The 13,970-nt window shown below is 40.3% G+C and overlaps 2 protein-coding genes across 2 annotated transcripts; one reads left to right on the top strand and one right to left on the bottom strand.

Annotated features, from left to right (window-relative positions):
• The first annotated feature begins 173 nt into the window (after nt 1-173).
• hemk1 (HemK methyltransferase family member 1) lies at nt 174-9,954 on the top strand. The gene is made up of 11 exons (XM_015048596.1): nt 174-415; nt 2,245-2,415; nt 2,492-2,583; nt 2,657-2,750; nt 3,819-3,947; nt 5,812-5,876; nt 5,971-6,020; nt 6,107-6,212; nt 8,933-9,028; nt 9,288-9,398; nt 9,501-9,954. Exons 1-11 carry the CDS (start codon nt 347-349, stop codon nt 9,562-9,564), a joined length of 1,047 nt encoding a protein of 348 aa, XP_014904082.1. The 5' UTR covers nt 174-346; the 3' UTR covers nt 9,565-9,954.
• A 168-nt stretch (nt 9,955-10,122) lies between these two features.
• On the bottom strand, nt 10,123-12,718 carry LOC106957313 (cytokine-inducible SH2-containing protein). The gene is made up of 3 exons (XM_015048597.1): nt 12,479-12,718; nt 11,699-11,862; nt 10,123-10,949 (listed from the first exon to the last, which is right to left on the bottom strand). The coding sequence occupies exons 1-3, from the start codon at nt 12,496-12,498 to the stop codon at nt 10,450-10,452; spliced, it is 684 nt and encodes a 227-aa protein (XP_014904083.1). The 5' UTR covers nt 12,499-12,718; the 3' UTR covers nt 10,123-10,449.
• Nucleotides 12,719-13,970: the final 1,252 nt, after the last annotated feature.

The following is a 13,970-nucleotide window of genomic DNA, read 5'->3' as shown; positions in this document are numbered from 1 at the left end:
TAGTTCACACTAAAGCGATTTGATGTGAGTTTAGATACAAATTTTAAAGTTTTCTAACCTATTTGACACCCAACTACGAGACAACAATTCGTTAAAAGTTAGATTTACCACAGTCTTTAAAGGGAGCACAGCTCCTTCCTGCGTAGGGCACAAACGTTTTTGCGTCATAGGGACGTAAGTGGTGTTTACTACATACGTAGGACGCACAACTAACGTGCTGTCAGTTTTTGTAACTGAATGTTTTATGGGTTTAGAAATGTTTTTTCAGAGGTATAATCGGTTATCTTGTTTTCGCTTTAAGAGGGGAATGAAAACTGATAACTGAACAAAGATCCAGACATTAACCATGTGGTGGAAACGGACCCTTAGCTCGAGCTACCGATGCTATTTGGGACGCAGGCGCAGTGGGGCAAAGGTAATTCCGTGTTTGCTGTATAAACTGCTCAGCTGAACATACTGTGAACAAAGCAGAAGACAAATGAATGTTTTTCATCGCTGTGAATGACTCTAAAACAAGAGGCACAACAAATCAACAAATTTTATAGTTTCTGTAGTCAGGCAACTCAGGCAGAATACTATATAAATATACAAAATGTTTATATTATTAACGTTTCTTCATGTGCAGCTGGTTGCCTTTATATGCGCGCAGAAGAAAAATAAAAATACCCTGCATCACTGAGATCTAATTATATGATACAGAGAGGAACTGAAGAGTGTGGAGAAGATCTTACTTCCTGTGAAAAGCTTCATGTTTGGATATTTCATATCACTTTTAGCAATCCTGGAGAAGTCAAGTAATATAAGACATCTAGAAAAGGCATTTTAAGATGTCTGAAAAATATAATAAATTTCTGATGAGGAATAAATTAGGTTCATTCCCACTTAAAATGGCTAAAGTCACACATAAAGTCAAGCGTACATGATGAAAACATCATTATTCTGTATTTTGAAGGCGGATTTATTTAGCTTGGTGTGCTCCTGACTTCTGAAATGAGAGTAAACACCCTGGTAAGACTGATCAAACTGAAAAATAAAATGGATATTTGCAACTATATGTGCATATATGTGTTTTAGCACATCAGTTATACTTATGAGTCATAAGATGATAAACCCTGACGGATCATATAAAGCAGCTCATCTGGTTATAAAACAGCACTCTACTCTGCTGCACATCTGAACGTCACCCAAAACACACAGTCCCTTCTCTGAAACATGGTTGTCACGTCCTTGTGCTGTGGGGATGCTTTTCTTTACCAAGAACAGAGAAACTGGGAGGTTGAAAACGGGGAACCCTGCAAGAACACTTGGAAAAAGAGGTTCACCTTTAAGGAGGACAAAACACTCCTAAACAAACACCCAGAAACTGTCTAATGTTTGTCTGTCTACAGAATAAAGTCCCAAAACATACACTGAATGTTTTGGGACTAAAGTGAATCGGCAAGAACTATTTGAAGAAACGTGTACAGTAGGATTAGGATTAGGGTTTATTTCAGACCTTTCACAAAAGCAAAACAATCAGATGGAAAGACGACAAAGCAGATCCCATCCGTCCGTTATTCATCAACCTGAAAAGGAGTGGATTCAAGAAAACACTTTATTTCCCTTTTAACGTCTTTCCTCTACTCAAACAAAATACCATTTAAAATAATAATAACCAAATAACTACATTACAGACTGAATAAAAACAGTACAATGTTAGAAATAAATAGCATTCAGTTTTTGTCCTCATTCCAATATTGATCAAAAACCATCACATTATTTTTGACTGTTTTAGGTTTTCACTCTGCTTTGGCTAGGTGTTGGTGTAGGTGTTGGCATTTATTGTATCATTTACCATTTATTGTAATATATTCTTATCTTGAGAATTTTGATTTATTGTTACAATAAATTACAAATAATTGATGTTTGGAAAAAAAAACTGTATTTTTAGTTTTGCTATTTTTTCACTGTTCAACGAGAGTATCAATAAATATGAAAATATGATTAATGCAGTTATTATGTGCAGTTTAGTGATGCTAATCGCACTTTATGTGAATGTTGTCCTGAAGAAGTGCTTTTGTTTTCAGAAGCTGTCTTTGTGATATTCATAAAGTTACCTGAAAAAAGAAGCAATAAATAGTTATTATTGTCACTTTTATCAAAATTACCACAAAATATAATGACACAAATTTAAGCTCAGTATTTGTAAACGTACCATCGACATTGAGATGTTTCATTTTTTCACCAATGAAACTCCTTTTTCAGATTTGGCGCTGCCTTACCAGAGCCACATGCAGTGCTCCGGCCCTTCCTGCAGGCCGGATCACGGCGCTCCAGGCTCTGGATGTCTGGAAGAGGCACTTTGTGGAGAACGGTGTGACGGAGCCTGAACAGTCAAGCCAGTACATCATCGCTCATCTGCTTGGAGCGAAAACAGTGAGTCAGTCTTTCCTCTGTTCCTTATTGAATCCCTCCAGGACAGCGATAGCATCTCTTCCTGACCTGTTTCCAGATAGAAAGTGTCGAGCAGCAGAGGTTAGCGGCGTTGCTCAGCAAAGAGGAAACGCAGCAGGTGTGGCGGCTCTGCTCCAAACGTCTCTCCAGGTGAGGGCCTTGTAGAAATGTCTGAATCACAGGTGGTAGTTTCCTGCAGCAGGCCTGGGTTTGTGATGTGCAGGATGCCGGTGCAGTTCATCATTGAGGAGTGGGACTTCAGAGACCTGACGCTGAAGATGAGGCCTCCTGTTTTCATACCCAGGCCTGAAACCGAGGTGAGTGACGACAAAAAGGCGCTGGAACACGCCTCTTCGTTTATTATCAACTTTGACCTCTGGACACACATATTAAAACAGACAAAAACTAGTAGCAACAGTCATAGTAAAACAATGAATAATTAACAGAGGTAATCAATTATAGGGAGCAAATTTGTACAGTGGCTTGCAAAANTATTNAAAGTCACATTACAACCACAGGTATAAATATATTTCATTGGACTTGTGCACACCGCTCCTTTCAGTTTTTTAGTTGTTAAAAAAAAATAATTTAATCATGTATGACTTTCTTTCTGCTTCACAATTGTACTTCACTTTGTTTTGGTCTTTCACATAAATTTCTAATGAAATATATTTATGTTTGTGGTTGTAATGTGGAAAAAGGCTGAAGGCGTATGAATGCTTCTGAAAGCCAATCTGTGTAAATATCTGTTTTTATTAGTGCTGTCAACTGATTAGAAATGTCATGAGATCAGTCACACTCTAGAGCTGTGATTAACTTTGAAAAAGTAAAAATGCACTTTTTCAAAAATGTTTAATTGGTTTTAATGTTTAAATAAAAATGATTTTGTTCCAAATACAGTAAAACCGTCGCCATCGGTGGCTACGCTAACTAGCCTGAGCGTTCATGGCAGAGTCTGCTAACAGGGAGAGGCTGTAGGAAAGCAGAGGGAAGAGCAGCGTTTACATGAGCATGATTTGTTAGCACTGGGAGCTAACAAGCCAGAGGAGCTTGATTTTTTTCCACAGGTTATCTGTTTCATAATAGTTTTAACAAATAAGAAAAAAATTGAGAGACCACTTGAAATGATCAGTTTCTCTGATTTTAACTTTTTATAGGAATATGTTTGAGTAAAATGAACATTGTTCCTTTATTCTATGAACTTCTGACAACATGTCTCAAATAATGCAGAAGTTGATATTCATTTAGAAACAACAACACTGATGTTTTAACTCAGAAATCAACATCTGGTGGAAGAACCACGAGGTTTTCAGTGGGGTTCAGTGCAGTGGGCTGTTTTTCCAGAGCTGTATTTTCATAACAAGTCTGTGTTTGGTTTGGTGCAGGAGTTGGTTGAACTGGTGCTCACAGATCTGCAGAAGCATCCTGGATCTGGCGTGGCGCCGCCAACGTGTTTGGAAGTGGGTTGCGGTTCTGGTGCCATTTCCCTCAGCCTGCTGAAGAGCCTCCCTCAGGTGAGCTTTGTGCTTATAATAAGAAGCAGCCTGTTAGCCTCGCCGCCATGCGTCATATTCCTGAAAGCTGCTGGCTGCACAGTTAGGAATTGCATAATCGGTTTGTTCAGAGGCCTTTTAGAAACAAGCTGCGGATGAATCACCAGGAAATTCAGAGAAAGGCTCTCTGGCTTTTCGTTTCTCTCTGCTGCAGCAGCATCTCCACTCGGATGCATCGCTTCAGACTGAATGGAGGAAATACTACCAGAGGAAGCTCTGTTGAAGAAATTACAGGAATTTATTGTGTCTTTTCGGTGTAACTTTATAGCATAGCTGGCACCTGTGGTTGGAAAATGTTCCCTGGACACTCCCTTGGCATATTAAATGCTCTGTCTGTAAGCTGACACTTGTAGCTAAATATTTAGATGTCAACTCATGGTCAGAAAGTGAAACAATTAGCGCCGCTTCTCCCGGACGCTTTCACAAAAAGAGAAAACATTCCTGATTACCGAAGGTTCCTGTGCTTACATTCATTTATAACAACACTGTTTAACAACAGGAGCAAAATACAAACTACAATATTTATGTTTAGTGTGCAAGAAAACCAAGGACATGCATATTTTATGGTGGAAAACGTATGCGAGTCCTTGTAGGAAAAACGAAGATGAAGAAGTGGAGGTCTGTCTAATTCTAGGGGTGAAAAGTGTTTATTGTGGTATAAAATAAACATTTGAAAAGCAGGAACAGCGTGTTATTTAACTAAGAAGAGAACGAGAATAATCCTGGACTTGTTTTTGTTGCTGTTAGTCAACGCAGAGTCAGTTTTCCTTTGTTCTCCGTAACAAGCAGACTTCTAGGAAATTGTGGAAAAAACTGAGCTCTGCATTCTTAAATGATTCATTCCTAATCTGGAAAATGTAGTTAATAACCATATAAAGAGCTTTTCATAAGCTACAGTGTACAATTCATCATAAGTAAAGGATAAATGAATCATTTGGTGTTTATTTTGGGACTAATAGACCCGAAGCTCTGCTGAGTCATGCACTTTTATCTCTCTTTCTGAATAAAATGCTTCCTATCAGTGCAATAAAACAACGAATCCTGTTTATTGCACTGACATTCAATGCAGATAATTTAACAGCTATTATTACATTTAGTTTAATCCTGGCTGCTTGTTTTAAAGCAAACATCTAAGAAGTTTGAGAAAAAAGATCAGGATACACATTTACTGCAGCTGTCATCTTTAAATAAATGTAGCTGATTCAAACAGTGTTGCTGTCTGCATTTATCCTTTAAAACGAAATAGTTTATGCTTTGAGAAAACCCTTCACAATTTCTAATATCCATAACTAGAGGAGAAAATAATCTGTTTTGATTCTGTAGCCAATATTTCTATTAGGATTTAATGTCATAAAGTGATCAGTCTCCTCTGATAAGCAGTCAGTGTCATATTTTACCACCTTTTGCTCACATAGTTTGGGCTCCGTTCCTGGAATGGAGTGAGTTCAGCCGAGGCTTTCGAGGGACGAATTAAGGTGTCACATTTCTCTTTCTTTCTCTCTACTTCCTTGTTAAAACCTGTCGGATCAGCTGGGTGTGGGTCGTCGTGTTTGCAGTTGGGTCTGCAGCGGCAGACGCCGCGTTCCCAACTCTCACAAACGGTTTCATCACGGCGTTTGCTAAAGAACAGAGCCGCCTCTGTGCTTCAATAGATGCAAAGTATGGAAACACATGTTGATCAAATAAAAACAGCCTTTAGCTGGTGATAAATGTGCGGGGGGGGGCGTGCTTTTGTGTGTTTTAAAATGTGAGGGAGCAGCAGGTTATGAGAAATTCCTCCGAGAAGAGAACGTTTTTTACTCGGCGTGTTTGTTTGTTTCTCCAGCTCGAAGCCTTTGCCTTGGAGCGAAGCCAGGATGCGGTTGACTTAAGCCAGGAGAATGCGTCGAGGTAATTGCGCCACAGTAAACAAACTGACTGTCCCAGTATGATTTTTTTTACATTTTTTTTTATTAGTGTTGCTGCTGTGTTGTTGTTTCTGCAGGTTGGGGCTTCAGGACAGACTAAAGGTTTATCATATGGACGTTATAAAAGGTATAAAAACACAGACTGAGACAAAATGCTGCGTTTTTCTCTAGTTAACCAGACTTACCAGGTTCTGCTCTCTAATGCTTTTTCAGATGCAGAAAAGATGCCAGGTCTGTTTAGCTCCATTTCAGTGCTGGTCAGTAACCCTCCTTACCTGTTTTCAGAGGACATGGCAACCCTGGAGCCGGAAATTACTAGGTGACCTGCAAACAAGTCTCTGCATTTGCATTTGAAAATGTTTAAAAACCGATTCCTGAAGCTTCTCACAGGCTGACGCAGCTGCTCTCTGGAAATCCATCCGACACAAAACAAAAGACAGAGATCACAAACTCGAGGCCCGGGGCGGGGGCCAAATCCGGCCCGCCACAGCTTTTTATGTGGCCCTCTAAATTCCAGCTTAAACATTAAATATGCTTAAATATTATGTTATCAACCAAATCAATGGAGTTTTTATCAGTTTATTGCCAATTTATATCAAGCAGTCCCTCCAGTTTCTTGTGAATTGTTGTGGAAATTCAAGCAAAAACCAAATCCCAGCACTTGCGCTAATAATTGGTGTTTTATTGCAGATTTTTCCCAAAAATGGTCAAAAACTTTCTTACTTGTACTAAACAGCTGCCTGAGCCTTAATTGGTGTTAGATATGATCTATACATCGAGTAATAAAAAGTCATAAATAAGCACAAGTATTTCCAAATTAGTAGCACAGACACTTTGTTTTTTATTGCAGAAAATCACAAACCAATCGCGAAATCCTGGAGGGACTGAAAAGATGTTCAATGTTATTTAATTTTAAGAACTCATTGGTATTTTTGACGGGTTTTATCAACACATTCTGGCACAACTGGCCCGTTAAGAGCATCCATGATGTTGATTTAGCCCAAAGCGAAAATGAGTTTGACATCGATCGCTGACATAGACACTTGATTCTAGATGTACAAGAATGAAGCAAACAAATCAGTTCAGTTATAGATTTCCATTTGTCAATAAATACCTAGAAATCAGATCATCTGTGTTCAAGGACATGCGTTTAAATTATCAGCTGTTTGTCCTGATAGACGAACTAATAAATAGCATTTACAGGTTTTTGTGCTGCTGGAGACACGTCAGATTTAGTTCATAAAAAATGAAACCGTCCAGCCAAAGCTGAGCAACGCGCGCTAACCGCTGTGGACAGAGCAGATTATCATCCATAATTTATCAGCAGATTATCTGCTCAGGCAGAAACTGCTGAAGTCAGGGAAAAAAATAACCTTTATTATTTTAAATCTCAGGATGACTTGGGTAAAAATGCAAGTAAGGGATCATGTTTGAGTTTCCAGACTTATTGTTTAAAAGATAAAACAATCTGTGTTACGCTGATTTATATTTTCTGTGTTTGAACTTTGATTTTCCAGATCGCAGCTCCAGTTAAATGTTATTTTCAGTTTGAGTTTCTGACTCAGATCTTGTTCAAAAATGAATAAATGAGACAATTTGAAGCGTTTTTAGCATCTGGGCAACGTTAAGGGTTTTAATTTCCACATGGAAAACTCCAGGTGGGATTTATTTTTACTTTCAGGGCTGAAACGATTAATCGGGTTTATCGATTATTGAAATAATCGCTAACCAGTTTAGTAATCAATTAATCATTGTCAGAGGATAAAGTCTCTAAAAATTAATATTTGCTGAAAAAATAAAATGCCCTGTAATTAGGACAGAAATGTTGACTTTTTGTACTTGAAATAAAAATAAAATGCATTTTTCTGTAAATATGTTTTATCATAAACTCCTCGAGTTGCACAGATTTAACTTCACCTGGTTGAAAGAAAAACAAATGTTGCTATTCAGCTGATAATCAGTTAATCCAATAATTAATCAACAGATCAGCCGTATCAATCAAGTCAAGCAGTCAAGAATAAAAGGCTGAGATTTCCACATCTCAGCCTTTTTATATTTTTATGATGCACCTTTTGCTGGAAAGTATTACATTTTATTTAAGAAAGGATTTTATTTGTTTTCATTGCATTTCGAGTTTTGTTTAAAAAGGCTTAAAAAGGAAAATCTACAGAATGTGCCTTTTTAAAATCATTTTAATAATCAGACTATTCAATTGATTTATTGATTACTAAAATAATCATTAGTTTACTTGATAAGAGCCCAGTTGTTTCTCTGCAGAGTTACCCTGAGTTAAATCTGGGTTTTATTCACTAAACTTGTAGCGACAGACGTCTGGATTTCAGTTTTGCTCCGTTTTCTGTTGGTCTGTCCAATAAAATCCAGAATAAAAATGTGTTTGGGTTGTAAATATGTTGATAACCTGGTGAATGAGTCCAGTGAGCGGCTGCATGCTTTCCTGCTGTCCTGCTTTGTGAAACGCTGCACATAATTAAACGCTGCAGCTGCTGCAGCTGCTGCTGCTGCTGCTGCTGCAGCAGCTGTTGCTGCTGCTGCTGCTGCTGCTGTTGCTGCAGCTGCTGCTGTTTTGTTCAGGGTGAATCAAAACTGTAGTAAAAATTAAAATAGAGTTTAGAAATTAACTACACTGAATTCATTCAGCCAAGAAATTTGTTTCTGATCTGACATTAAACAGTTAAGCAGCTGAGACTTTGACCATCTGAACTGGTCGATGTTTTATTTTAAGGGTTTCGTGTTTCCTCTGGTTCTCAGCATTTTGGCTGATTTACGTCCAGTCAGAGGAAACATGTTGGTAGAATTAAAAGATTACTTATTTTGGTGAAGGCTGACGAAAACTGCTCGAGTGAAGGAAATAAAAAAAATCAATTTCAGATGAGTTGGAAAGAAATTCATGGACACGGAAACGAAGGATGTCATCATGTCTGTAACTGCATCATGTTTTAGTTTTAATGAAAGGACGACATAGCTCCAGCTAGTTAATGAAAATGTTTTCTCAGTTTTAATAACTTCGGTGTTTTCCAGGTTTGAGGATCGCGCCGCCTTAGATGGAGGTGAAGATGGACTAAATGTGATCAGACAGATTTTAACTCTGGCTCCAGACGTTCTGTCAAACAGAGGGTAAGGCAGCCAACACACACACACACACACACACACACACCTGGGTTTAATTCCTAATGGCACCTTGACGCAGAACGGGCCCTCTCTGAAAAACACGCGTATCATGTTGCGTTTTTAACGGGCTTTCTGCAAGGCGTCCCCTGAACCCAGTTCCAGGCAGACGCTGCCTCCTCTCAAGGTCACCCGCCGCCCGTAATCCTGTTGTGTTAATTTGATTTTAAGCCTTTTTCATCTCTATCCTCCCTTTGATAAACAACAGCCGGGTTTACTTGGAGGTGGACCCCAGACACCCCGCGCTCATTCACCGCTGGGTGGAGGACAACGTGGAGGAGCTGCGGTTCGTGGAAACACGGCAAGACGTCAGCGGCAAGTGAGTGCTTCAAAAAGAGAAACACAAATTCAGAGTATTTTAGATTCAAACTGGGAGAAGTGTGATCTAAATCTTTGCTTTTGGTGTGTTTTTGCTTCCTAGGCCTCGTTTCTGCATCCTCCAGAAAGAGGAGTCACATAAGGCCCCCGAGGTGGATGAGGATTGAGAAACCCAGATCCTATTACGCTGGCTTTAGCTCAGGTCGCCTCGGCTCGCCCCCCCACACCTGACCCCATCTCCTCAAAATTAACAACTTCACACAAATAGTTTCCATATCGACGCTGCACTTTTAACCCGTCGACAGACAGCGAACACGCCCCGTCTCGCAATAAATAAAAAAAAAAGAGAAATGTGTGTGTGCGACGGCACAAAGCAGGCTCAGAGCTGAAGGTAATTACCAAAGCTTTTCTTAGAACGCTCCCTCTCAGAATCCGCCTCTCTCCTCCCAGGAAGCATTCAGTAGTTCTGTGAATCCGCTGATGAGCAGTCCTCCCCCTTCGCTCGTCCACCCCGCTGACTCAGATGCTGACCAGATTGCACCGTTGAGCAAAAAAAACACGCTCAAAACACGGTCCGAATTCAAGCTCAGAGGCCACACAAAGCCTTTGTGTCACAAAGGTTTTATGTGGTGAAAACATTTCACAACGACGAGCGTCACAAGAGCCGGCAGCATGTGATTGTTAGTGGTGGGGAGTTGTTGAAATAACTGGATTTTAAGCAGCACAGAAATTGTAAGTTCCAGTTTTAATAGAAAAAAAAATTACACATGTAAAAAGTACAAAAATGCTTTTGCTGAGAAAAATAAAATGGCATGAAAGACGTCTCAGTGAAATCAGTGTCATTTCTTAACCAGTATGTACATCCAGAAGCGGCGGCGTCCATGTTTGAGGAGCCTACAGTACCGACCTCCTGCTGTCCACAGGAGGGTTAAAGTCTGAACCCAGACACGTCAGAACGTCTCTGTGACTGGCCTCTGCAGGTCCAAACTACCTGCTGCGCAGCGCCTTCTCCTCCTTCAGCGTAAACTGGGTCAGTCCAGCTCCGCTCCTGCTCACACCTTGAAAGGATAGTCCTGCAGGAAGCGCAGCAGCGGCTTGGGGAGCGGCAGCTGCTCCGTGGCGGCGCTGTGTCTGTTGATGATGAGGCGTGTCAGGTGCTGCAGACTCGGGAGGTTCTGTGGTTTGTACACGGCCCGCTTCAGCTTCAGTACCACCGACGCCTCCTGGGCCGGCGGCTCGGAGGGTTTTGCCGGCGCCGCCTGCTCCTCCGCCCTCCGCTCCTCTGCTTTCCGCTCCGCCCCCATGTAGTGCTGCACCAGGCTGGGGACGTTGGGGAAGGACGAGAGGCTGGCCCGCGCCCCGGAGCTGGAGTCCAGCAGGAACTGGGCGCCGCTGTACTGGATCCGGATGCTGGTGGGTCCACGCGCCGTCCTGACCGACAGGGTCAGCATGTACAGGGGGTGGCTGCTATCCCGCAGCAGAAAGGCTCCCTCCGGGGCGTCCTGCAGGGCGGCGTGGGCCTGGGCTGCAGTGATGGCTCCCCAGTACCAGCCTGCACACAAACCATCACATTATGAACAGTTCTGCTCTGACGAACACAAAAACACTGCAGAAAATCTACCAAACAGTGGATTAAATGACAATTTCACTGATTTTACACGTTTTTACTGCACAGAAAAATAAACAAAACAAGAAAATTATTAAAATGAACATAAAGCAAACTCACCCCGTCATCAATTAATCACATAAATTAAAATCAACTCAATAATTTACATTCTGAAGATTATTTATTTATTCCCAGTTGTTATGTTTCTTCTAGAGTTGCTGCTTTTTAAAAGTTTTGTGCTTTATTCTTGGAAAATGACTTTAACATGAACTCTGATTCTAATTCTGATATTTTGTTTACAGAAAAAGAAACAATCCATTTTATTGATGGTTTCACTTGAATCGAATTTGTTTTCCACGAAGTGGGCAATGCAAATTAACTAACATGAATACATCATGTAAACATGCCAGATTCAGCCACAGAGGCTAATTCTCATCTTTGATGGTTTTTGGTGGGTTGTTTTGTTTTCATTTGAATATTTATATTATCTTCCAGTTACAGTATCAACTGTTGTTTACAAAATTAAAATGTATTTGTCTTTTCAGAGCATTTATCAATACACAACTTGAAAACTGTCTTAAAACAGCAACATTGTGGTTTATCACAGTAAATAAAGGTACAATTTATCATCCAGGTGAATATGCAATCATGATAAGCCAAACAAAAATATCCATCTTGTGACTGGAAGACCTTACCTGAATTTTCTAGGTAGCAGAAGTTGCTGGCAATCGCCCGCAGGTCCTTGGTGGGGTCCCATTTTGGGGGTTTGCTCTGAAAGCACGGGGCAATGGCGGCTGTTCCCTCCCGCATGCCCCACGGGGCCTGAGAAGATGGAGCAGCAGGGAGAAGAGACCTGAGTCTGGGAAAAGAAACGAGAAGAAAAAAACATGGGAAATTATTATAACTGGCACAGACAAACCCTTCCATAAATAAACCAGGCGTTACACGTCCAGGCTTTCATTAAGGGCCACATTTTGACCTTTTGTTCCCAGATAATTTTGGCTTTATGGCGCCATGTGGTACGAGAGAAATGTTTTATTTGAACGTCTGTATTTGTGTTAATTAGGAGGAATGTTAAATTTAGTCAACTCTGTTCTAGACATGTTAATCACGAAGGAAAATACAGTTCCTATTTATTAATAATCAGGGTTGTTGCTTTACATTTATATATAAATTTATAACAATTTTTACAATTTTGCTTTTATGACACGGCATTTTTGTCTTCAAATATCAAATTAACACACACATATGTATAAATTTGTAATTATATTTTAAAATAAGCTCGGTTCAACGATGTTATTTCTTTAAGTGAGGCGCTTTCGTGGCTTTATTTGTTTTAATTGCGCCTTTCTAATAAACTTGGGATCCAGTTTAACCCGAAAAACGCTTCAGTGCGGAGAAACATCCAGGACAGATTTGTTCTCAGATATGCGCACAGGCGTGAAAACAGCGAAAACAAAGAAAAGTCTACTCACCCTCGTTCACAAAGAATCATACTATAAAATCCTCCGGGGGAAAAATACTATTTGTTGTTTGGATTCAGAAAATAAACACAAAAAAAAGAGAGAGATTCGCGATATGCCTGTAGAGACAGCTGTCTTTCTATTAACAGAAAACAAATCAAACCTGTAGTATCGGTTTTACGTAAAAAGGCAAACACGAAGCCGACCAGGATATGTTGCTGTCATGAACGAGAAAAAAAACGCCACTTCCCCGGTGCGAAGCGGCGCAGGTTAAAGAAATATGAAGCGACTTTTCTCTCAAAAAGCTCGGTCCGGCGGCGGCGGCAGCGGTTCGGAGTGTGTTGTTGCCAGACTGAGATCCAAATGTGTGAGGGACAGAGGCTAAAGGATCGGCTTTTAAAATTTACCGTTTCCTAGAAGTCGATTCTGAGAACTCCTCACAGAACCCTGCGGCTCTGACGTCACCGCGTCTGCCGCGTTCGCCGCTCCCGTTCGCTCGCCGCGTTCGCGTCACGACGTGCATGCGGTAGTATAGAAGGCGCAGGATTTATGGCAGGCCGTTTTAACATAAGTTCGGCCTGGAATCGGATACCCTGATTGCAGATAAGTGAAAGATAATTCCTTTTATTCTCGTTGTGCGCGAAAGAAAGCGCAACAAATTTTAAAATATAGAAACTCTCGATGACAAACCAAATAACTGAATAATAATAATAATAAGTATATCTCAATAAATATAAAAATATAGCAGAAACAACTGGGAAGTTAAGGAAAAAATAAATAATTGATGATCAGGTTTTAGATGATCATCAATTCATCAAGCTTGAGATATCTTGAAAGAAATTTTGATTCGCTAAAACATAATTGAAGATATAGTAAATTATTATTCTTACAAGTCAGATCATAATGTACGTGCAGATATTTCACATTATCACTCCGGATTTAGTCAAAACTTTTTAGACACCTAGAATGTAATTGACATGACTCTGGCTCTGTCAATCCTCCGGCAATCATTTAGGGGGCTTTTGAGAGCAACTGACCAATCAGCGGTCGCAATTTGTCCTGAAGTACGCGCCCCTTGTCTGGAGGAACTGAACCGCCGACAACATTCAAAGTGTTTACCTTAGCAGACACGCTGTTTTTACTCAGATTTAAAGGAAAATAATAGGAAGTTATGGGCCAACATTGTCAATATGCAATCCCAACAGCTGTTATCCAGAGTGTATAGAGGGCGGAATATAATTTATTACATTTCCAAATCCCAAACTGAGTCTGAAATAATGCAAGAAATGGATCAAGGCCTGCAGCTGACCTCATTTCCAGTTGAATGAAACTGTGGTTAATGGCAACTTCCACACGTTCTGCAGAAGGTAACTGGTCGTAAACATCCCATTTTTTTGTCATAATGACACTCATTGATAGTTAAGCTAGTGTTGCTTGATTCTATTATGTGTGTAAATTCCAATGGTAGCTCTAAGGCAGCATAAAAACGTGTGCTGCAGTAACT

This window comes from Poecilia latipinna, unplaced genomic scaffold (genome assembly GCF_001443285.1).
Source record: "Poecilia latipinna isolate Pla-1442-1.1 unplaced genomic scaffold, P_latipinna-1.0 Scaffold893, whole genome shotgun sequence".
In the NCBI taxonomy this organism is placed as follows: domain Eukaryota; kingdom Metazoa; phylum Chordata; class Actinopteri; order Cyprinodontiformes; family Poeciliidae; genus Poecilia; species Poecilia latipinna.
Note: the sequence above shows the minus strand (reverse complement) of the source record. Positions and strands in the feature narration are given on the sequence as shown.

What these genes read in the sequence shown, in the direction of transcription:
- hemk1 (XM_015048596.1), top strand. Translation starts at nt 347, where the DNA reads ATGTGGTGGAAACGGACCCTTAGCTCGAGCTACCGATGCTATTTGGGA. An exon ending in TGCTCCAAACGTCTCTCCAG is followed by an intron (nt 2,584 to 2,656) that starts GTGAGGGCCTTG and finishes TGTGATGTGCAG; the next exon opens with GATGCCGGTGCAGTTCATCA. An exon ending in TCATATGGACGTTATAAAAG is followed by an intron (nt 6,021 to 6,106) that starts GTATAAAAACAC and finishes ATGCTTTTTCAG; the next exon opens with ATGCAGAAAAGATGCCAGGT.
- LOC106957313 (XM_015048597.1), bottom strand. Translation starts at nt 12,498, where the DNA reads ATGATTCTTTGTGAACGAGG. An exon ending in ATGATTCTTTGTGAACGAGG is followed by an intron (nt 11,863 to 12,478) that starts GTGAGTAGACTT and finishes TTCTTTTCCCAG; the next exon opens with ACTCAGGTCTCTTCTCCCTG. An exon ending in CTGCTACCTAGAAAATTCAG is followed by an intron (nt 10,950 to 11,698) that starts GTAAGGTCTTCC and finishes GTTTGTGTGCAG; the next exon opens with GCTGGTACTGGGGAGCCATC.